This window comes from Tyto alba, unplaced genomic scaffold (assembly GCF_018691265.1).
Source record: "Tyto alba isolate M040663 unplaced genomic scaffold, T.alba_DEE_v4.0 Super-Scaffold_11, whole genome shotgun sequence".
NCBI lineage: Eukaryota > Metazoa > Chordata > Aves > Strigiformes > Tytonidae > Tyto > Tyto alba.
The window spans coordinates 11546942-11568689 of NW_024881273.1; the positions used below are offsets into that span (position 1 = coordinate 11546942).

Consider the following 21748-nt stretch of genomic DNA (forward strand, 5'->3'; position numbering starts at 1 on the left):
CTGCCAGGTGAGAGGCCAGCGACAAACAAAACTATTTAATTGCACCTAACAAAACTAATTGCAGTCTGCCCTTCTACAAGCCTTGCTACCCGGCTCTGTGCTCAGGCTGGTTCCTAAGCAGCTCCTGAAGCGTCAGTTCAGGGCCAAGCTGGCAGCTGCGCGGGGGCTCCCAGCCCCACAGGTGCCCCCCAGGGTGTTTCTCATCAGGTTGCCATTCACGGGACAATCCTGGCCCAGCAGTTGCCCGGCAGGGTCCTGCCTTTCTCTCTGGCTTAGGATGAAATTTTGGATACCAGTGAATGTTCTGTGTTTACACTCGCGTCGTTCCCGGGGTGTAAATCCCAGTGCAGGTTTCCGTCACGCCGTGTTCAGCTCCACTCAACTGGAGCAAGGGGAAGGAGGCTGAGCATTCCCTGTCCCAGCCCTGGCACTGTTCAGTGCTGCCCGGGGCTGCTCGCAGCTTCTCTCCTCCTCCCTTAGCCCCCCCACGTCCAGCGAGCCAGCAACCGCCCCTGCCCCCCCCCCCCGTCACACTCCGCTGCTGTACAGGCACAGCGTCTGGTGCTTGCAGTCGGGGAGACTCTCGGGCAGTCGCAGCCCTTCGTGGGGCAGTCTCTGCTGGAGTTTTGCTACCATCAAAATGCTGCCACCTCCTCCAGCGCTAGGTCTGCACCGTCGCTCAGCCGGAGCACGTGAATTCCTGAGTTAAAAGTGGCACAGAGCAGCGTGGAGCTGTCGCAGACGGCCAGCGAGGTCAGCGGTCCCGATCCCTCGAGGCACAGGGTGGCCAGGCGTGCTGGGGAGGGGAGAGAGAAGTCACCTGGGACACGTAGTTTGGTGAAGTGAGACGCGACCACGCCAACCTCCCACCTCCTGGCTCTGCCCACGTGTGTCCGTCTGCTCGCCCGAGGCGGGTGAGCTGCACCCCTCGCTGTCCCGGCGCCCGGAGGCAGCGGGTTGTGCCCTCTGGAAGGGAGACCCCCCACCCCCGTAAGCCCCACGGGGGGCTGTGTGTTGCCCAGTCGGGCAGTGGGAAGCTAATGGGGATCCAGGCTGAGGTCAGGCTCTGCCCCTTCCCTGGAGAGGAAACAGGGATGGATGGACAGACTGACCTCACTGGGCAGAGCTGCAGGGCTTGTGTGGAGGCATTCCCAACAGGCCTTATGCTCCCAAATTGCCTGTGCTCCAGAAAAATTTTTCCTAAGGGCTGTGCTACACTCAACATGCAGTTTTGATAAGTCTCCAAAAGGGAAAGAGAAATAAGATTTACAATATCCAGTGCCACATCAGCCCTTCTGTTTACGTCTATTATTAAAAAAACCCTGAGGCAGTATTTGTGCAGACAGCAACCCCACGCTGAGCTGCTAACAGAGCTGTGTTTGCCACAGCCGTACAGGCAACTGCCTCTTGTGGTGACTTACACCCTCCCAAGAGCAGCTGAATGAAGGCTGACAGCTGTGGAGGTCACCCAGTTGTGAAGGCAATAGGATCAAAGCAAATCTGCTGCCAACCCCACGGCCGTCTCAGTGTGCACAGGCACCAGGGTGAAAGACAAAGTAAGGGAAACAAGGTGAGAGCTTTTCCGTGGGAGATCACCAGGTTTCTATTTTCCTCCTGTGATAAGTGCGTGCATCTGGAGAGGTGCTTAGCCTCAGGGGGTGTCTAATGCTGATGACTTCTGTGGCAGTCAGTGCACATCTGTGAACCTGAGTGGCTTCCCAAGAGGTCTCTGCCTTCTGTGCAGGGCGGTACAGACAAGCCTGCGGCTACAGCGGGGCTTGGCAGGTAAGCAGCCTTTGTGTCCAGCTCAGGTGAGGACTCAGCCCTCACCAAGTCCTCCAGCAAGCAAGGTTAACCCTGAAACACCCACGATTCCCCTTCAAGAGGATGACCAAAGTGAGGGCAGCTGCTGACCAGCCCTCCATCCTCCAGCACAACTTCTATTCTTTATAACTTTCTACTCGTATCTGTGGATAGCCCTGGAGTTCCCCTGTTCTTTTTTATTTTCTATGTATCTTTAAAAGCCATCTCATCATTGCTTCCTTTTAGTTTAGGAAGGACAGCTGTCATCTCTGACGTTATGGAGACAAACAACCTCCTTCACTGGAGGGCAAGCAGAAGGGCCTGGGTCTGTGCTGGGGCGTATCTCCACCCTGCCCTGCATTTGGATTAGAGTAAAACCCAGAGATTTCAGGCTTCACCATGCCCATCACCACTGGGAGACAGGAACGAAGGAAGCAGTTTTGTTATCCCAGGGCAAGGCACACTGAGTGGGCAGGACCCTCCCCTACCTCCAGTGTCTCTGTCCCAGACCTTCACCGTGCTGTCATACGAGGACGTGGCAATGCTGGGGGCGAGAGCTGGGCCCCGTGGAAGGAAGACGCATGAGGTTGTGGTCTGGAAATGCCCTTTGTACTCACGCACTTGGTTCCTCGTCTGCCGTAGGTCCCACAGCTGCAAGGCAACAGGCAGCGTTTATTGCTCAAGGCCCTTATTGTCACTTGCCAACATGGAGCTGTTTCACAAAGAAAGGAAGATGGTTTTGCATAAAGAGCTCCTCACCGACCCTCAGCGTGCAATGTCTGCTGCCTCTGTCCCCTGCTTATGCTCCGTCCTGGAGAACTTCAAGCCCTGAAGGATTTTCACCATCAGTGACTATTTGAGCGTGTGCCCACACCCGTTAGAGCTGATGGGCTAGGACTGTGCGGGCGGACAGCCACGTCTCCAGCCTGCTCCTGTCCTCAGCCCTGCTCTCCCTGGGATGGGATGGTCTCATCCTCCTCATGCTCACACTCAGGGCTGAGAACCTGCAGGACTGAATCCCTGCTTTGGAAACATCTGAAGCAAGGGGTCCCTTACAGACTGTGCAAGAACCGCATGCTCCTCGATGCCATTACTGAACTGAAACAACCCCCCGGTGCTTTAATGAAGAGGAATATCTGCGCAGACATCCTCTGAGCAGAAGACTTACCAAAGGGACAGACAGGAAGACACTAAGCTCTGGCCCTGGCTGGTGACACCAGCATAAGGCCAACTCAATGGGAGCAAGCAGATCGTTGGAGCTCTGAGCCCTCCACCGTATGCTGTGGACTCTGGAGAGAAAACTAGAAAAAGCAGGACTTGCCGCCCAGCAAACTCACGGTCGCCTCACCGCCCTCCCCGGCGGAGCCGCTGCTGCTGCTGAGGCAGTACCGCCCGTCCCGGCTCGCGTCGCAGCACGTCTGAATGTGCCTCTTGGCTGGGAACGCGTGTGCCACCTGCAGCTCCCGGCTGTCCCAGAGCCTGGAAGGAACAGGAGCGGGGAAGGGGGACTCTGATGCATCGCTGCCACGACGGGCTCCCCTCCGGGCCCTCCCGCACACCCTCGCTGCACCCTGATGCTTCGCCCTTGCTGCCGCCCCTCACGGGCAGTCCTGCGCCTTCCTCCCTGCAAGCCGAGCTCCCAGAGCTCTCGCTGTCCATGCGTGTATCTGTCCTGGATCAATCTCTAGCCAGAGCTGCTGTACTGAGCTTTGTTTTGTTTAATAAATTCTCCTTTTTACCTGCAGTCACCACCCAGCGCTGCTTACAGCCATGGGTGTCCCCATACTGTCCCCCTCTGGCAAGAGACCCCGCTCCAAGCCCCACGCGCACTGGAAGGTGGCTTCTAGCCACCCCAGTGGGGAACGGGAGACCAGGTGGTCATGACAAGCAACCAGAGAAACATCCCCTTGTGCACTGGCATCTTCCATAACCCTCATGTGCCCCAGGCTGTAACTCCCTTCTCTGTGCCCACACATAGAATTTTACCTGATTGTTTTATCCTCCGAGGTCTGGATGACGTAAGGCTCCCCAGGAACCCAGCACAGATGTGTGACCTGCAGAGAGGAAAGGATGAGCAGAAGCCCACCTCTGCGTGCAGCTCAGGCTGGTGTCCACCTGTAGACACACAGCTCCCATCCTCTCCCTCCTCCTGCTGGGTTGCGAGCAGGAAACGTTGAAGTTTTTTCCTGCTTCCCACCAGTGGTGCTCCCCCACCAGGCTCGATCCCAGTGTGGTTACTGGGGTTATTTGCAGGCAGGGAGGTGCCAACAGCTCAACAGCACAAAGAGCATGGGAATAGGGGTACCATGGGCATCAGAAGGATGGTATCCCTACCAGTTCCACTGCTGGGCTGGTACAGAAGGGAATGCAGCCCTCACTGCACAATGTGCTTCCTAACAGCTCTGAGTTAGAGCATTAATAAATTGCTATATGACTCTTGGTATCTTTGTGCTCCTGGATTTGTTGTTACCTGGAGAACAGAGTAACCAGCCTCAAGCCTCTCCCCAGGAGCACAGGCAACCTGCGCAGTGCCTCAAGGGATTCTTGCAGCACCAAGCTCAGAGCAAATTCACTCTACGTGGCTTCATGTGCGAAATCACCAAGCAGGCAGCGTGGTGCCATGGTAGGATGCAAGGAACCAGCAGCTCCTACCAGATTCCTGGAGATAGCGGCTCTGCCCAGACACTCTCCAGTCTCTGTGTCCCACTTGCACACGGTGTTGTCTCGTGAACCCGTGCACAGCTGGGAGGCATCTGCAACCACACGTTATCATAAAATAAAAGTCACCAAAAGTTGTCGGGAAATCCCTGGGGAATGGGAGCGTGTTGTTCCTCACCCGGGCTCACAGCCAGTCCAGTAACAACCAGATCATGTCCTGGGAAGTGCTGGCTTGGCCCTGAAGTCCTGTGAGGCTCCCACATCATCACTGTCTTGTCCCGGGATGCGCTGAAGACTCTGTTTGAGTCAAGGGCACAGGTGACCTGCCAAGGAGAAGATGGGAGAAGCCCGTCAGCCCCCCCAGCCAGCCCGGCTGTGCGCGGGGACAGCACAACACTCCTGCTGTGGTGTCAGAGCCCAAGGGGTGCAGAAGTGTGGCTGGGGAGAGGCTGACCTTCAGACCCCGTTTGTCCATGCGGGACGTGCACATGCTGGATTGCCTGACCGCTCATGCTGTGACTCCTGTTTGCTCCTGCTCTGCCAGATCCCAGCCACAGGCAAACCCCAACACCGCGGGGCCGGGGGAACCCACTCAGCCTGAGTGCAATTGCTGCAGCCTGTGTCGTGGCTGTGTGTGTCACAGCAGGGACTGTCGGGCAGATACTAGGGTGTGTGACCCGCTAGCGGGACCCACGTCCCCTCAGAACCAGGGAGCTGGATGGTTGTAGGGAACTGAAGGAATTAATGCCTCAAACATTCATCGGCACAGAAAGCCTCGTGGACAAGCTCAGCTGAGTGAAACCATGTTTGGGGTAAAAGATTGATAAGAGAGATAAACCACCGTCAGCAGATGGACCTAAGCAAAAACTGAGATAAAAATAAAGGGGGGGGCAGAGGGGCATGATCACTCAGTTGGACAAGGGGGTTAATGCACCCCATCCCCCTCAATGCATGTGCAGAGCCCATGCTCCACCTTTTCCTCGTCTCTCATGGAAATTAGCTCGTGGAATACCTGCCTCTCTTTGTCTAGTATGCTGATCAGCTGATAAGATGAACTTAAAAGGCGACAGAAAACTTTGCTGTGTGTGCATCCACCGAAGATTTCTGCACCTCAGACAACTCTGGAACCGGGGTGGTGATCCAGACTCTTCTTCTCTACTTTCCTTTTCTTTCCGTTCTTTTCTTTCTTATAATCAATAAGAGACCATACTGCTTACTATCCTTTTCCAAGTTTAAGTTGTTTCTACCACCAGTAAAACATTTTAACCGGTCATTTGGTGTCGTTTCACCTTAATTTAACCCAAGGGTGTCACAGAACCCTTACGACTCCCTGGGATCCCCGTCTGGGTTGTAACAATGGTGGATGGGTGTTCTTGGATCTTGTTCTCAGAAACTATTAATTTTATGGGTAAAACTCCCTTAAAAGCCCGTGTGAGCCCAGTGCATGGTTGCTTTGAGCACTGGGATGAACGAAGCCGCCTTCATGCCTCCAATGCCCACAGCACAGGGGCCCCAGGGGGCTGTCCCCAGCCGGAGGTGCCCCAGCCACGCCATGCACACATGTACACACCCCTGCACATTTGCCCTCCGAGTAGGGTGTTTGGCTTTGTAATCAGGATGCCAGAAGGAAAGTTAAAGCCCCGCTGTTCCCAAGCATGGCTGATTTGTAGAATAATGATGAGTCTAGCAGAATGAGACCTGAGAAAAAGTGAATGGCATCTCTGAATCAAAAACTAAACCTAGTAATGCATCCTGAGTTTTTACTACACAGTCTCTTGGAGGGGATGATAAGCACATGTCCAAGCCTCCCAGAGCCCTCTTCAGCCTGGATGCAACCACTCCATGCTGCTTCCCTGGACAGCAAAGTATCAGCTGGGACCTTGGGAAAAACCTAACACATGCTGATACCCCAGCCTCTCTTTCTGATGGAGCAAAGCAAGAGTCCTGTGGATGACAAACTGTTGCTCCCTCATTCCTGGTTCTCCAGTTTCTGACAGGTAAGAGTAGAGGAGACCCCACCACGCGCGACCGGTTGTCGCTCACCTTGGTGACCTCCCGCTCGTGCCCGTCGAAGCGCCGCAGCAGAGCCCCGGACCTCCAGCTGCAGACAGCCACGCTCTGCGGAGGAGCAGGGAGAGGCAATCAGCCGTGGCAGCAGGAGAGCTGGTGAAGGAGGGTTATGTGTGTTCTTGGTTACATTACACCGAGCCCCCCGTGCACAGGCCAGGCTTGGAGAGGGAACGGGTTCTTCTGGTTTTGAGCTCCTACAGCACACACAACTGTCTTTAGAGCCCGTCCATTGCCAGGTAACATAAGGGCCAGTCCAGTGATTCCAAGCCTGGGTGAAAGCATTTGATGTGACCTCAGCTCTGGAGAAATTATACAATTTGATTCATTGTGCTTCAGTATGTGCCCTCACTCAAAGCTCATCTCTTTTTTTTCTAAATTCAGGAACTGACAAAGTTGCTACCATTGATGGAAATGTTTGAAGCTCACATTTAAACCTAGTTTTCCTAACCTGTGACTGTGCTTTGTGCCCTGTGGCGAGGGGTACCTCACCTTATCGCTTCCTCCTGACACGCAGAGGTCTGGTTTGAGAGCAGCCACAGAAGTGACGGCACCGGCGTGCAGGGGGCCGTGCTGCGGAACGGCTCCGGCAGGTCCCGTCCCTTCCACGGAGCCATCGGCCCTGCAGCAGCAGAGAGAGCAGCGGGAGCCACAGGGCGCTTTAAAGCAAAGTCGGGGTGCCGTTCCCCAGTGCCACCGAGGTCTGGGGGATGGCACCACTGGCTGGGCTGGAGAGTGACAACATCTGCCTTTGGAGAGCCAAAGAGAAGCTGCAAATGGACAAATGCATCTGCTGGACTAGGTGAGATAGAGTAGACCTGTTCCACCCCTAGAGCTGCTCACTCCATGCCGGTACAAAGAAGAAAAGAAATTTTGATCTTACCAGCCTCCACTTCCACTAACACCTTTCAGGCTCTGCTGCTCTTTGCTCTGACGCCAGCCTTGCCGAGCACATCGAGTCCCCCCTGCTGCCACTCTGTGCTCTCAGCTGATCTCCAGGCAGAGATCGCCCACCTTGCTGCTCGATACCAAATTATTCCATCTTGCCAATGAAAGCTGATGACTGTCTCTGAAGAGACAACGAAGCGGTTTGGATATCTAGGCCACCCCTGGAGCTGTTAGCCCTCAGAGCTCTGCCTTAGCCATCACAGAGCACAACCACCGGCCACGTTTACACGCTTGGCTACATTTTGGATTTCAGTCCCCCAAAGAAACTGAGCAGACTTTAGAAGCAAGGATCAAAAATGAAAGTATGATTCATACCTTCAAAAATGAAACTAAAACCACATGCTTGTTATATTCTCTGTTCATTTGCTGTTCTCTATTCACTCTCATAACTGATTTATTAACTTAAGACATAATCATTTGGGGTTGTTTTACCTGTATTTGGAGGTATGGAAGCTGATTTTACTCTGGAGTTTCCCCATAGCCCTGCTGACAAGCACGGGTCCCACTGCAGCCAGCACTGGTGAGCATCACATCAGCACCTCAGGCACTGGCTGCCGGGACAAGACCTGTGGGTGAGGAATTGCAGCATTACTGGGAATCCAGAGAGGTTTCTGCTTGTTACGTATATGGGTTAAGGTGCTGATAACACAGTATCTACATTTTAACTTAATTTAGAATAATAGGAAAAACCTCAGAGGAGGGAACATCTGGAACTCCCTAGATGAACCTTTTGCTTAGAGCAGAGCCAGCTTCAGAGGTGAGGTTACTGGGACCTTACAGCTGAGCTTTAAAAATAGCCAAGCTTGGTGAGGCCACAATAGAGGTGGAGCTGCAGCCTATAATTCTCCTAGTGCCTTACTCCTCCTGTTACTCCAGTATCTGCTCTTGGCTTCCATATTTCCCAGAGATGCCAATCTCCAGACTGGTGATTGCAAACACCTTCAGACTGAAGTTCATACAGCCAGCTGGTGGGACGGTATCTTTAGACCAAGATAACCGCACTCACAGGCAGCCCGAGCTTAATTGGACCAGCCTGATTTAAAGCTTGAAGCGGTCTTTCCACAGGCTGAGGAACATTTTGAGAACAGCCACTTCTATGTCCAAACTCCAACCCCAGGTCCAGGCTAGATAAGACCATCTTGATCACTCAGATGCATTCAGAAAAAAACATACTTGCTGTGCAGGCTGAGAGCAGCCTGCCCTGGCCCAGGGCACCCCTCACAAGCAGCATCACGACAGCCAGATCCCACGCGAGCACCCGTCTGGGTGGAGGAGCCCCCGGCAGAGCAGGGCTCGGGCCGGGGCAGCATCTCTCCCTTTTATCCTCACGGCTCACAGACGGAGCAGAAACCAGTTCCAATGACAGTGAATTGCCACGTAGAATAACTGATTGCTTCATAGCTCAAGACATCCTAATTGGATTTAGCCTGTACTAACTAGGTCTATGTTAGCATTCCTGTCTTCTGGGTCAGTAGTATTTTGCTAATGAAAATCAGGGAAAAAACCCACCTGCAAGATCTTCCAGCAAAGAAGAAAACCTGCTTTAAGGCTCTGCCCACAAAAACTTGAAAACCAAATACTGGAAGCACTAAGCAAGAGGGGTTGGATTTCTACAAAGCATTCTCTTTCTAATTTTACCCTGCCAGCCTTTGTGATTAGCAATTAGTAATACCCAGCTAATCTCCCCCTGTTCTATCCACGAGTTTGCACGTTCAAAAGAATGTGAAGAATGATATATCTCACAGTTGAGGGGCAGTGACAATTCGGCAATTTACTTCTTTCAATCAGGCCAAGTGTCCAAATTATTTCAGTACATTAGGAACAAAGGTGATTTTTCTTTGGCAATGGCAGAACTCTGGAAATTGTTTCTCCTGCAAAACAAGATTCTAGGAAAAAGCTAAGATGTAAATTCTGATTTTTTTAATTATGACAATTACTCTGTTTCCCAACCAGCAGTTAGTTTCCCCACTCATGCGCTTAATGTACACATGCAATCATCCCTACCCGCACATCAGCTCAAACCGAGCTGGATCACAGCAGAGAGCTGCCGGGAAAGGCGGGAGGCTGCAAGGAAGGCAGGAGGTCAATCCTCTGTCTAACTGCATTCTCCTGCCTCTTGCTCACTGCAAAAAAGAGTAGACTTTTCTGAATCCTGAACGAGAACAGTAGCTGCTCAGGCAGGATGTTAATCTGAGGTTTTACCATCTGGCAGGGTTCCCGACACGTCTATCAGGAACCTGGTCCATCATAAAGCTCTCATAACGCAGGGATCCTGCAGCAACTGATCCATACAAAGCTACACCTCCTTCGTGCTGGAGGATCTCCTGGCCTTCCTTCCCCTCAGATGCATTGCTTGACAGAAATCAAAAACATTTTTTTTTCTAAATCGTTTTTAAAAAATAACCCACGCTGCTGCCTAAGCCTGTCCAGGTGCCGCAGTGAAATCCGTACCATGGATTAAAGAAACGACAATATCCACAGCAGTGGGCACAGAAATCACAGCAGTGCTTTCTCCCCATTTCCACGGGGTGTTAGACATCCCTTAGAAGAGGGGCGGTTAACCACCTCTGGGGAGGGCACAGGGCAGCCCCGAGTCCCTGTGGCCGGGGGTGACCCCGCAGCGATGATGCAGGTCCCTACAGCTGGGGGTGGCCCCATGGGTGCACGGCGGGTCCCTGCAGATGGGGGAGCCCCACGGGTGTGGGGATATGGGTGCAGCCCGGGGCGCTAGAGCTGGGGCAGCCCCCGGGAAGGGTGTGGGGACAATTCGGGTGCCTACAGCCGGGGCAACCCCACAGGAAAGCTACGGGGCAGCCCCCGGGAAGGGTGTGGGGACAATATGGGTCCCAGCCCCACGACAAGGACACGGGGTGACCGGCCCAGCCCCAGCCCCGGGCACCCACCGTGTGGGGCCCGGCCCCCGCCCTGCACTCACCGGGGGCCGGGCCCCGCCGCCCCGTCCCGTCCCGTCCCGTCCCGTCCCGCCCGGCTCCTCGGCGGCGGCCGGGGCGGAGCGCTGTGCGCGGCCCGGGCGGGGCCGCCGCCGCCCCCGCGGCAGGTGCCGGGGCGCAGCATGGCCCAGCGGGGCGGGGGGCCGCGGCCGCTGCCGGAGCGGGCGGCGGACCTGCGGGTGAGCGACGGCGGGGAGCGGGCCGGGAGCGGGAGCGGGAGCGGGGCCGGGAGCGGGGCCGGGAGCGGGAGCGGGAGCGGGAGCGGGAGCGGGGCCGGGAGCGGGAGCGGGAGCGGGGCCGGGAGCGGGCCGGGAGCGGGGCCGGGAGCGGGAGCGGGAGCGGGGCCGGGAGCGGGAGCGGGGCCGGGAGCGGGAGCGGGGCGGGAGCGGGAGCGGGAGCGGGGCCGGGAGCGGGGCCGGGAGCGGGAGCGGGAGCGGGGCCGGGAGCGGGAGCGGGATCCTGCCCGGTCCCCGGGGGCGCCGCAGCCTCGGGCCGGGGCCCTTCCCCGGGGCCCGCGGCGTGTGGGGCTGCCAGTGGCGGGGGAGGAGCGGGGCCGCGCCTCAGCCCGGAGTCGCGTGGGGAGTGCTGGTGTGTGTGTGTGGGGGTCTCGCTGGTGGGGTGTAGGGCCGTGTGGGGGGCCCCCCGTGGGGAGGTGGGTTCTCTGCGGAGCCCCTGGTGCGGTGCGGAGATGCTCAGAGGGTCCCCCGTGGGGATGGGGGCTCGCTGTGGGGTGCCTCGCAGGGTGTGGGGGTCCCTGGTGGGGTGTAGGGACATGTGTGGGGTCCCCCGTGGGATGGGGGCTCGCTGTGGGGTGCCTCGCAGGGTGTGGGGGTCCCTGGTGGGTTGTAGGGCCGTGTGTGGGGTCCCCCGTGGGGATGGGGGCTCGCTGTGGGGTGCCTAGCAGGGTGTGGGGGTCCCTGGTGGGGTGTAGGGCTGTGTGTGGGGTCCCCCGTGGGATGGGGTCTCGCTGTGGGGTGCCTAGCAGGGTGTGGGGGTCCCTGGTAGGGTGTGGGGCCGTGTATGGGGTCCCCAGTGGGGATGGGGGGCTTGCTGTGGGGTGCCTCGTAGGATGTGGGGGTCCCTGGTGGTGTGTAGGGACATGTGTGGGGTCCCCCGTGGGGTGGGGGGAGACTCTTTATGGGGAACTGGCAGGGTGTGGGGCCACATGAGAGGTCCCCTGTGGGAACGGGGGCTCGCAGTGGGGCTGTGAGGGGCCCACTGTGGGGAAGGGGGCTCTCTGTGGGGTGGTGCATGAGGACCCTGAGGGCTGTGGGGCCGGGTGGGGGCCCGGTGGGGTCTGTCTGGGCAGGGGGCTGGGGGCCACTGTCGCCCTGCGCGCTGCCCGCCGCTCTGCGTTCCAGAACAAGATCGTGGACCGGTGCGAGCGGCTGCAGCTGCAGAGCGCTGCCATCGCCCGGCACGTGGACCAGGTGCTGCCCGCCAAGGACCGGGGCGTCCTGGTAAGTCCCTGTCCCTTCTCCCAGCTCAGTGTGGAGCCGGTCCCGCGGGCTCGCCGCTCCCCTGGGGAGATGCTGAGCTCGAGGGGGGCTTGTCGGTGTGCAGGGGTTTGTGTCCCCCCCCCCCCCGACTCCACAGCTTGTGCAAGTGGCGTGCCAGGGTGTGCCTGCGATTCCTGCTTCATCTGTCCAAAAAATGTACACGAACAACAAATTTCTTGGTGTTAGTGTTGCAGCCATTAAACATCCCACTAGGACCAGTCTTAACGATTTCTGAATTTTTTTGTGTTTTGCTGCCACCAAGGACAAAAGGCAGTTCTCATGGTGGTTGTTTCCAGCTACTAGTGAATCCAGGAAGATCTGCTGAGGGATGGGACTCTGGTCCCTTGCAGGCTGTCACTTAGGTACCACGGTTAGGCCTGGAGGCAGTAGGCGGGTTTGGGACTGGTTGTCCTGCTTACCTCTGCTTGCATCATGATGAATACTGTGTGGGCTCACTTAACAGAGTAATCTTAACAGCTGAGCCTGCAGAAAGCTGGCAGAAGCGGTTGGTGATCTTGTTGGGGATGAAGCAAGGCTGATGTTTCTTCCTCTCTCCTTGCTCTGGCAGAACGCAGCCAACGCAGCACGGGAGCTGGTAATCCAGAGACTGATCTTCGTGGGGAACGCGTGTGAAAATGAAGAACAGCGGTTGCTGGAGAAGGTGCACACGGAGGAGGAGCGGGCACACCAGAGCATCCTGACCCAGCGGGTGCACTGGACTGAGGCTCTGCAGAAGCTGGCTGCCCTCCGCACATACCTGGTGGACATGATCACCAACCTGGACGACCAGGGCCTGGTGGTGAGTACTGCTCCTTGTACCGAGGGACAGGGCAGTCAGCCCAGAAGTGACCTAGACTTTTTATCATGGATATTTGGGGACTTAAATACAGCGTTGAGCAGCTTGCTGCACTGACAGGAAGGAGGCAGAGTTGGACAGGACCTATGTTTGCAGGTCTAGCTCAAGGAACCTCCTTCACCTGGCCCTGACAAGCTCCTGTGGTTTCTCAGTGGTTCCTAGAGCATCTGCTCTTCCTGATTCTGCTTTTTTTTTGCCGTGAAGTTCAGAACCACCCCAGCTCAGAACTTCAAACTCTCGTCTTGAAGCTGCTGGCTCAGGACATCTATGGATCCAGAGCTGCTCTTACAGCAGTCAATTGGGCCACCAGTTTTCTAGTGTTATGTCTAGTTTTACTCAAAACGTGACCCTTGGGAACACCTGCAGATTTTCTTGCAGGTCTGCTCTGTTGTCTGGCATACCTCTGTTTGGGATATTTACCATGCAAAGCAGCCCATGCTTCCCTTTGCTCAGTTCCTTTCCTGGCCATTCAATTGTCTCGATTTACCCACGCAATTCCTCTCATTTTAGATGCTAGCGAGTAGGCATTGAAGCACCTTGCACTTAGCCTCTGCTTGCCATGTTAACTTTGTGAAGAGGCGGGAAGCAGCTCTGCTTGGAAAACAGAACTGATCCCACAGACAGAAGATAGATGGCTGTTCCTTTGCTGGGAAATGCAGCTTCTGTCCTGCTGCAGCAGCTCATCTGGTTGGGCTGTGGCATCACTGTAGAGAGCAGAGGTTGGAAAGCAAGATGCTTCAGATGCCTGTGGCAGAAAACAGCGAGACCCTCAATTTCTCCTTTTGCCACGTCGTGGAGGGGAAATAGGGATCATACATTCTCCACCTTGGATCACTGGCTTTGGAATTTGGGTCTGTCAGGAATCAATACGTGTCCTGTCACAGGAAGGTGAAAAGCACACAGAGCACACTGCAGCTCGTGTTTGAGCAGGGATGAAATATTTTTCTACCACTTTGCTAGTTGGGATGTACCTTGAGAACACACCAAGGCCAGGGGTACAGAAAAAGGTGGGACGGACTGATTGTGAGGTTATCTGACTCTTGGCTCACATGCTTTGCTGCTTCACCCCTTATTGAAAGCTTTGGGGGTTGTTTGCTGCAAGCACAGGATGTTCTTGCAGCGTGCCCTAATGGGCTGGGGAAGGAGGGGGGACCTCAGGGCTGGGGTTTTCACATTCTGGGCAAGGCAGGGTGCAGCAGTGAGAGCTCCCAGATGCAGACAGGCTGGTGTCTATCAGAGGGCATGGAGCCAGAGCTGGTGCTTCGTGGGTCTGAGATTTTCCACCTGCCCCAGCTCTCCCACGTTTCCCCTGTGCCAGACACTCCAGCTGTACTTGCAGTCGTCAGCTCTCACAGTGCTTGCACACGCAGCAGAGCGGTGGCAGGCTCTGTCGGGGTGCTCCCATGCCCTTCTTGAGCTATTTGTCACCCAGCCACCCCGTCCCACTGGTGGCATGGACATTACCCCTAGCTAGATGTAGAAGACATATCGCCCTCAGCCATTCCCACTGATTTTCTGAGTCAGGGAGTGGAAAGTGCTGCAGCTGAAGAAGATGGATGTTGGACGCTCCCCCTGCTCCCCAGGGCCAGCACTGGGGTGAGGAGTGGCTTCTCTGGGTCAGGAAGGAGAACAGTGCTCCCTGGGCCCCGGGTTTGCTGTGTCCCAGCCTGTGTCTGGGATTTTATCTGTGGGGATTTCAGCTGTGATGACTCTTTCCTCTCTTTGTCCCCAGTGTGCAGAACAAGAGATCTTTGAGAGGTTAGTACCCGGCTGCTCCCGGTCCTTTTCCAGACCCCTGTCCCAAGCTTGCCTGCACCCTCCACGGCTCCCTCCCGCTGAGAGCAGCATGCCATTGCTCAGGCAGCAGGTGACACCCCTCTTTCCTCCCTCGCGCTGCTTTTCTTGAGGACAAGGACAGAGCACCAGGATGCCAGCATGGCCACTTGTCTCTGCTTCACATGCTGCGCTGCAGCTCAAGACAGAGAAGTCTTGGCACCTAGAAGTGTTCCATGTGCAACATCTCCCCAGACGCATTGCCAGTTGTGCTGGCCCTTGCTTATGGGTGACCTTCTCCAGCGCCTTAGTAAATTCCACAGGGCTCCCTGGCAGATGGAGCAAGCCTGTTGCTGGCCTGTTGGTGGGAGGTAGGACTGTCCACCTGGAAAGCTGGTGTGCTCCATGCCTGGGGGGCTGCTGGCACAGCATCACCCAGAGGGGCGGCACACCCAGGCTCTGCACTTGTGCTGCCTCCTTCCCCAACGGAGAGATTGCACGGAGGGGAGAACCAAGTGCAGGTGTCGGCATTTCTGATAGTCATCGTCAGTAACGCTGGGCTGCCCTTCCTTGAGAAGGTGGTGGGTGCCTTGGGGGCTGCATTTTTACAGGCATTTATTTCTGTGGCTGCTGCAAGGGTGCTAGTGAGCACTGGTTGGGCTCTGCTACCCAGAGGGCTTTCAGGAGTATTTTTGCCTGGAGCCTGCCTGTAGAGAGTAAGAAATTGGTCACAGCACATCATCAGCAGCCAGTGCCGGAGCCTTTACTTACAACTATGAGTTCATATGTGTACTGCAGGCCACGGGAACCCAGCAAATCCTCCATCTCCTTGCTGTGCTGTATGAAACACGGAGTCCCAGCTTGCTCGCCTGTTGTATCCCCCTTTGCTCTAACAGCAAGCCTCTGTCGTTAAAGAGGGAAATCTGATTCCCTCACTGCAGCCCGTTCTTTGTGCTCCTCTTGTACCTTGATGGCTGCTCTCAGACGTGTTTAATCTGTGTCTGCTGAGTGAGGCGGCTGTTGACTCAGGCTGCTGGGATTGTATTTTGAAACACTGAGGTCCTTTCAGAAGGGACTGTAATCAAAGCCAACCGAAAGTATCGCTTGGGAGGAGAGTTTGTCCAGAAACCCCCAGTGCAGTTTCTCTGCAGCAAGTGCTCCTCTTGCAACTGTTCCAGCTCATATTTCTGTCATGCTTCCTGATGATCTTAAACACCTCCAGCTATGGTCGATAAATCATGGTATTTTGAAATAACTCTTGTGTTCCTTTGCTAGGACAGAGGTGGCGGAGGGAATCTTAGAGCCGCAGGAGTCCCCGAAGTTAAACTTTAATCAGACCTGTGTTCAGAGTCCACTGCTGCATCGACTATGGGCCTCTGCTGTTCTCTGCTGCATTGCAGGTCAGTGTCTTGCTTGGGTCTCACACGCTCTGGGGATTCCTGTGTGCTCATTTGTGTTGTGCCAAAAAAACCAGCCTGATGCTGTGTCTAAACATCCTTATGCTGTGTCTTGCCCAGGACATGGAGCATCCTGCCCTCCTCTGCTGGCCCAGCCCCTGATAGTTGCTTGGACCCCCCCCAGCTGGGGGCAGCAGGAGCTGTAGGAGGTTTGGGGGGTGGGACAGGGGCTCAAAGCAGCTGGTTGTGGCTAAGAGAACAGGGGTTTGAAAAGACTCTGCCTTTGATCAACCCTGTTGATTAACCTCACTTGGTTTCTTTTGCTCTTTCCTGGGCCACTTGGTGACAGCAGTGAAGCTGATGCTGCCGTAGGAATCTCTGTCACAGAAATTCCTCTTTACCATGTTTAGCATTGGCCTGCTGGTGATTTTAACAGAGGGTGAGCTCATCTGTGTGGTGTCTGTGAGACGCTCTGACATGCTGGATTGAGAAGAGAGTGAATGCTCTAGCTTTCTGATCATAAGCTGAGATTGTGACTGCGCACGAGCTGGTGGTTTTAAAAACATTTGTCATCTGGTTCAGCTCTTGCTGTACAGCTGAGGTTGCACCGGAGGTGTTTGTCAGGCCAGTGATGTGCTCTGGGCACAGGTTTATCAGGTTGGTGTTGGTTTGAGCAGGGAGAGACGTTCTTCTTCTGGCTGTGATCCGCTTGAATTGCTGATTGTGAAATGTTTGCTTTTACTCTTGCTTCCAGACCGTCATTAGAGCATTTCAAATGTACTTTTTGTTCCTCAAAGGTGGCAGTATCCTTCACAATTTGAAAACATGTCCCATGTGCCACCTCATGAACAATCCCTGGGGTCATCTTCCCAAAGCTTTTGCATGAACCTTTGATTTTTCTCACCTGGCTCTTGATGCTGATGAGTAGTTCACAGTTTTTCCCTGTTTCCAGGTCCTTCTCCAAGGTATGTGTTTCTGGCTTTATTGCTCTTGTGTTTTCCAGTATTAGCTTGAGAATCAGTGCATACCGGACAATACTGTCATTTGTTTGTTCTACTGCAAACTCTGGTGTTGCTTGTCCTTTGTGATTAATTTCCCTCTCTTTTGAGTCTTTGAGTGCTGTCAGTCATGCATATTCCTGCAGTTGTACATTGGCAAAGTTGAGCAGGTTCCCAGCAGATGTTCAGAGCTGTCAAATCAGGCAGGAAAACTTTCTCTAATTCTCTTTGTTGTGACATGGTGTTTTTATGGATTCCTTTCCCAGTAGCATCCTCATCAAATGTAACGACTCTAAGGCATTCAGTCCTAGTAGTCGGTCTGTTGGTGCTGTTATTACACTCTGGCTTGTTGTTTTTTTTTTTTTTTTTTTTTTTTTTTTTTTGTGGTTACATATAACATGTCATTATTTCATGCTGAGGATCCCTGCCATGTCCTTGCTTATCTCACTAGTCCGTTGTCCACCCAAGAGCAAGCCTTAGAGATTTAATTTTAACTGCAGTGGTCCTAGCTTTCATTACGACACAGTAGTATTATGTTTCACTTGGTGATCCCTGCTCCCAAAGCCAGTTGAACAGGGGGCAATCTTGTTTATTTGCTTGAAAAAAGTAAATTCCTAGCCTTGATGGTTTGCCTCATAGCCTCTCAAAAACTTGGAAACCAGCAGGCAAAAGAACCTCCATTTCACTCTCAAAAATAAACACGATTACTTTGATGTCTTCACTTGGCATACAGGTTTCTGTATCGCTTACGTTTGGGGTTGGCAGCTTCTTCCTTAAGCCAAGAGATGATGTAAATCTCCTGGCACTGTTCTGGGAGGGATCTCAGTTCATGGCCACCCGTGTTGGTCCTGCCGGGGGGCAGGTAAGTGGGGATGGCGGCTGGAGACCTGGTGGAGGGCTCTGCAGGGGTGACACCGAGTGAAGCTGTCCCAGCTGGCTGAGATGTTGAGCTGCTCCTTCTGCCCCAGGGACCAGGCTGTGTCTGGATTCTACTTTGGTGCCTAAATCTAGCTACGAGGATTTTAGTTTCAGATGTGTGAGTTTGGACATGGGAACATGGATTTTTAAAAGTAGAAAAATGTGCTGCATCTAACATATGTACTTGACAGACGTTAACTTACCTGCTCAGCATCCCTTGTCTCTCTAAAGTGTCAAGGCCAGTCCGATGGGTGCTGTACACAGAGAAAAAAGATTTTGGGGTGAGATGAATTCCCTGTGGAATTGTTCACCAGAATCTATGGGAATATCCGGAGGGCAGATTTAATCATGACAAAACACTTGTCTGTGTGGGAAAATTTGCTAATCTGAATTACTCCACTGTTACTCTGCCAGTGCTTCCCCTCCCTCAGATGCTCCCCTGAAATCATAATTCCACAACAAAGCTACATGGATGTCATCAGGGTGGTACTTCCTCGTGCAGATGATCCCTGTACATGAACACTAGAATGCAGCCCTGTACCTAGGTTAGATGGGTGTTGCACACTATGAAGTTTAGTTCCCTTCTTCTGTCAGAGGGAGATAAAGTCTCATACTGCTTCATTTTCTATGATTTTGTAGCAGTGTTTGGCTTCCTGGGAAGTCAAGCTACGAATAAGCAGCGTGGGCAAATACAGCTACGGAGACCTACGGAGGGCACGGCATGGTGGGCCAAGTCTCTGGGAAGCATTTGGCTGCTTTTCAGTGAAATAAATCATCAAATGAATGAGGTTGTCTGCTCCAGCTGGAAGGGGGTGCTGTCTTCAGCTCCTTCTTCTGCTCACTGTTGCCCTCAATAGCTTCCACCTGGTGTGCAAGTGTGCGTGGCACTTCCACGTTGTGCAAACTGATAATTCAGTCAGGGTTCATCTCCTGCCAGGGAGTGCCAGGGCAAGTGCAGCTCTAGGAAACCCCTTGAGCAGGGGTGCTGACCTGGGCCCACGTAGGTGCTGGAGCAGGTCAGGCTCCAGGATGACCCTGTTCAGGGTGCAGCGTAATGGTTTGATTCTTTAAGGGCCTCATCCTGCCTCGTGCTGGATGCTGAGCAGAGGGTGGTTGGGAAACGGCGGGAGCAGGCATGACATGGTGGAGCTCTTGCAGGCGGTAGGGCTGGGAGAGAAGATGACTCACCTGCTCCAGCTTTGTTCCTGTGGCGGTGTAAGACTTAAAATGAAGTGAGGGTGGGGGAAGGCAGGGCAAAGGAGGGGCACCTGCAGGTAGATATTCCTAGGGGAGCAGCTGAGTCAGCTGGGCATCAGCCTTGTCTCTTTGCTTAGTGAATTTACAGGGCGAGGGAAGCAGTCGTGCAGTTATCGGCCGGCAGACCCGTGGGGGAGCGTGGGGCAGGGCAGGGTGAGCCGTGCTGGCTGCTGCCAGCCCGCGGCTCTGGAGTGGAGCAGGCGTCCCCTGGCCAGCCTGGCGCTCACCCCGGCTGCAGCTCGCTGGGTTTGTGCTGGGGCACAAGGGCAGCCCCTTAAATTCACAGCAAAACCGAGCCAAGTCACGGCTGTGCTCATCTCTAATGCCTGGTGCCATGTCCTTCCCCTGCTCCAAACACGATCAGGGTGGGTTGATTAATGACTTGGGCTTCATAGGAGGAAAGGGATTTCCCCTGCCCAGCCCTCTCTGTTCCTCCTTGTTCCTGTATTTCCAGCTTTGCAGGTTTTCTGCAAACAGCCTTGCTGTCCTTGCCCAGGCCTTTGGCTCAACCCAGCTGGGGGAGAAGTCAGGTCCTGCTCACCCCCAGTGGGGGTGGGAAGGGACAGGGGCTGAGGTTTGCATCTCTCCCAAAAGAAAGGATGAACCAAACCTGCTGAGTTCTGTTTTGGGGGGATTCATGCCAGGGTCAGAATAAGACGAGTCTCTGACTCTGCAGGACTTTCAGTGCAAGAGTAGAGGGGTGTCTGGTGAAGTCTGGGCTTTGAGTCCCTGGATTGTTCTGGCCCTGGCTTGAGAGCTGCTGTGCTGGCACCCAGCCCGAGCCTCTGACACTGTGTCACCCCAGGGGAGCAGATGGGTCTGCAGGAATGATGTGCGAGGAAAAGGCGGTTGCAATTGTGTTTCTGATAGCTGTGACTTCTTTGGGTAGTTCAGGTGGGAGCCACCAAGTCGGTGCTCACCGCATGGCTTCTCTTGCAGGCTCACAGGAGATTCACATCGATGAGAAAACTGTCAGCCCCCACCTCAGCCTACTGGAAGACAAGAAAACCCTGACCTTCAACCCCAAGAAAGCAAAGGTGGACTTGGACTGCCCCGAGCGGTTTGACCACTGGCCCAATGCTTTGGCTACTGTGGCTTTCCACTCGGGGGTCTGTGCGTGGAAGATCAGCGTGGAGAAGAGCTGTGCTTACAAGCTGGGGGTTTGCTACAGCTCCCTGCCACGGAAGGGGTCTGGCAACGAAGCCCGCCTGGGCTTCAACACTGCCTCCTGGGTCTTCTCACGCTACGACAAGGAGTTCAGGTTCCTGCACGCCGGGCAGCCGCAGGCGGTGGAGCTGATCAAGTCTCCGGCCGAGATCGGGGTGCTGGTTGACTTTGCAGGAGGTGAGGTGCTCTTTTATGACCCCGATTCCTGCACCATCCTCTTCTCCCACAGGGAGACCTTCGCAGAGCCCCTCTATCCCGTCTTTGCCGTGGCGCACCAGAGCATCTCCCTTGTCCAGTGAGCGAGGCGTTGCGCTCACTGGGGGGGTGAACGTATAACTGTATATACAGTGAATGTATATACACTATACAGTACCTTTACTGGGGAAAGGAGCCCAGGCAGAGCTACTGGCTTGTGTACACTGGTGTTCAGCCAAGACCTGCCTTCCGACCACATCTGTTCTACACATGTTTTACGGCAGCTTTCCTCTCTTCCTGGAGGCTACACCTACCCTGTGTCTGCCGTGCCGCAGCGAGGGGTCAGGGTAATGCCTGGCTCTGCCAGCTGCTTTTAGGTGAATTATATAGTTCCTCTCTGACCAAGGGCAGCTTTCCAGTCTCATGGTGGGCTTTAGAAAACAGGAGAAATACTAAGAGATGTGGTTGGAGAAACAGCAGGGAGGAGGCATGTAGAAAGGGACATCATTGGGACACAGCTGGAGACACTTCTGGGAGGAGCTGCCCTATGACAGTGCAGGGGGCTGTCACCTGTGGGGGACCCATGTTGGGACAGGGGCATCCCTGAGGGGCTGTTGCCCATGGAGGAGCCCATGTCAGAGCAGAGGAGTAAGAAGCAAGGAGCAGCAGAAGGAAACCTAACCTGAGCTGCTCCTCACCTCACCAAAGGGAGTGGGGGGTTGAGTGTAACGTGGCAAAAACATGGGGAACTGATGTTAGGCAGTGAGGAAGGAGAGGTGTTGGATTGACGGTGAGCCAGGGAGGAGGGCACGAGAAGTGTTTCCCTGTTTAAAATTTGTCATCTTTATTTCTCAATACCCAAATCAGTAAAGTTTGTTAATTAGCAATATATTAAATTAAGTGAAGTTGCTCAACTCCCGACTGTGTTGCCCACAGCAGGAGGCCTGCAGCTGCCTCTTGGCCACTGCTGTCAGGAAGGGGGGGGATGCTGGTTAAGTGGCAAACCTGGGGTACACCGAGGCACGCAGGGCCTGTGGGTGGGTTTCCTGGGTGCAGACCTTCCCTGGGCCAGGACCAACCCCAGCTGTGCTTGCACAGGGGGGATGCTCGAGCCCCTCCCCAGGGTGAAGGGATAAACCTCAGTGTCTGCCTCCATCCCTCGTGCCAGGATGAGCCTTCTGGAGTGCAGCTTGACCCTATCTCCAGCTCCACAAGAAGACCCCACCCCTAACCCTCTTCCGTAGTTTTTTAGAGCTATGAA

General features: G+C 54.7%; 2 protein-coding genes across 8 annotated transcripts; one reads left to right on the plus strand and one right to left on the minus strand.

Moving 5' to 3' along the window:
* Nucleotides 1-20: 20 nt before the first annotated feature.
* WDR31 (WD repeat domain 31) lies at nucleotides 21-10469 on the minus strand. Of its 7 annotated transcripts, none has more exons than XM_032999493.2 (11): nucleotides 8986-9103; nucleotides 7909-8042; nucleotides 7021-7150; nucleotides 6505-6579; nucleotides 5478-5643; nucleotides 4640-4784; nucleotides 4456-4556; nucleotides 3790-3857; nucleotides 3141-3282; nucleotides 2292-2454; nucleotides 21-796 (listed from the first exon to the last, which is right to left on the minus strand). In XM_032999493.2, exons 3-11 carry the CDS (start codon nucleotides 7143-7145, stop codon nucleotides 636-638), a joined length of 1146 nt encoding a protein of 381 aa, XP_032855384.2. In that variant the 5' UTR covers nucleotides 7146-7150; nucleotides 7909-8042; nucleotides 8986-9103; the 3' UTR covers nucleotides 21-635. The 7 variants fall into 7 exon arrangements, with proteins under 7 accessions (XP_032855384.2, XP_032855374.2, XP_032855366.2 ...); XM_032999483.2 differs by having other exon boundaries at nucleotides 7021-7363; XM_032999475.2 differs by having other exon boundaries at nucleotides 7021-7370.
* A 77-nt stretch (nucleotides 10470-10546) lies between these two features.
* On the plus strand, nucleotides 10547-21376 carry BSPRY (B-box and SPRY domain containing). Its single transcript, XM_042786800.1, has 6 exons — nucleotides 10547-10606; nucleotides 11789-11887; nucleotides 12495-12725; nucleotides 14515-14540; nucleotides 15831-15955; nucleotides 20065-21376. Exons 1-6 carry the CDS (start codon nucleotides 10550-10552, stop codon nucleotides 20589-20591), a joined length of 1065 nt encoding a protein of 354 aa, XP_042642734.1. The 5' UTR covers nucleotides 10547-10549; the 3' UTR covers nucleotides 20592-21376.
* The last annotated feature ends 372 nt before the right edge of the window (nucleotides 21377-21748 follow it).

Bases quoted from the DNA above. Each gene is read 5' to 3' on its own strand.
- WDR31 (XM_032999493.2), bottom strand. From the start codon at position 7,145: ATGGCTCCGTGGAAGGGACGGGACCTGCCGGAGCCGTTCCGCAGCACG. The intron at 3,858-4,455 runs GTAGGAGCTGCT...TCCTCTCTGCAG, and splicing joins CCGCTATCTCCAGGAATCTG to GTCACACATCTGTGCTGGGT. The intron at 3,283-3,789 runs GTAAAATTCTAT...TGTTCCTTCCAG, and splicing joins TCGGAGGATAAAACAATCAG to GCTCTGGGACAGCCGGGAGC.
- BSPRY (XM_042786800.1), top strand. From the start codon at position 10,550: ATGGCCCAGCGGGGCGGGGGGCCGCGGCCGCTGCCGGAGCGGGCGGCG. The intron at 11,888-12,494 runs GTAAGTCCCTGT...TTGCTCTGGCAG, and splicing joins CCAAGGACCGGGGCGTCCTG to AACGCAGCCAACGCAGCACG. The intron at 15,956-20,064 runs GTCAGTGTCTTG...CTTCTCTTGCAG, and splicing joins TGTTCTCTGCTGCATTGCAG to GCTCACAGGAGATTCACATC.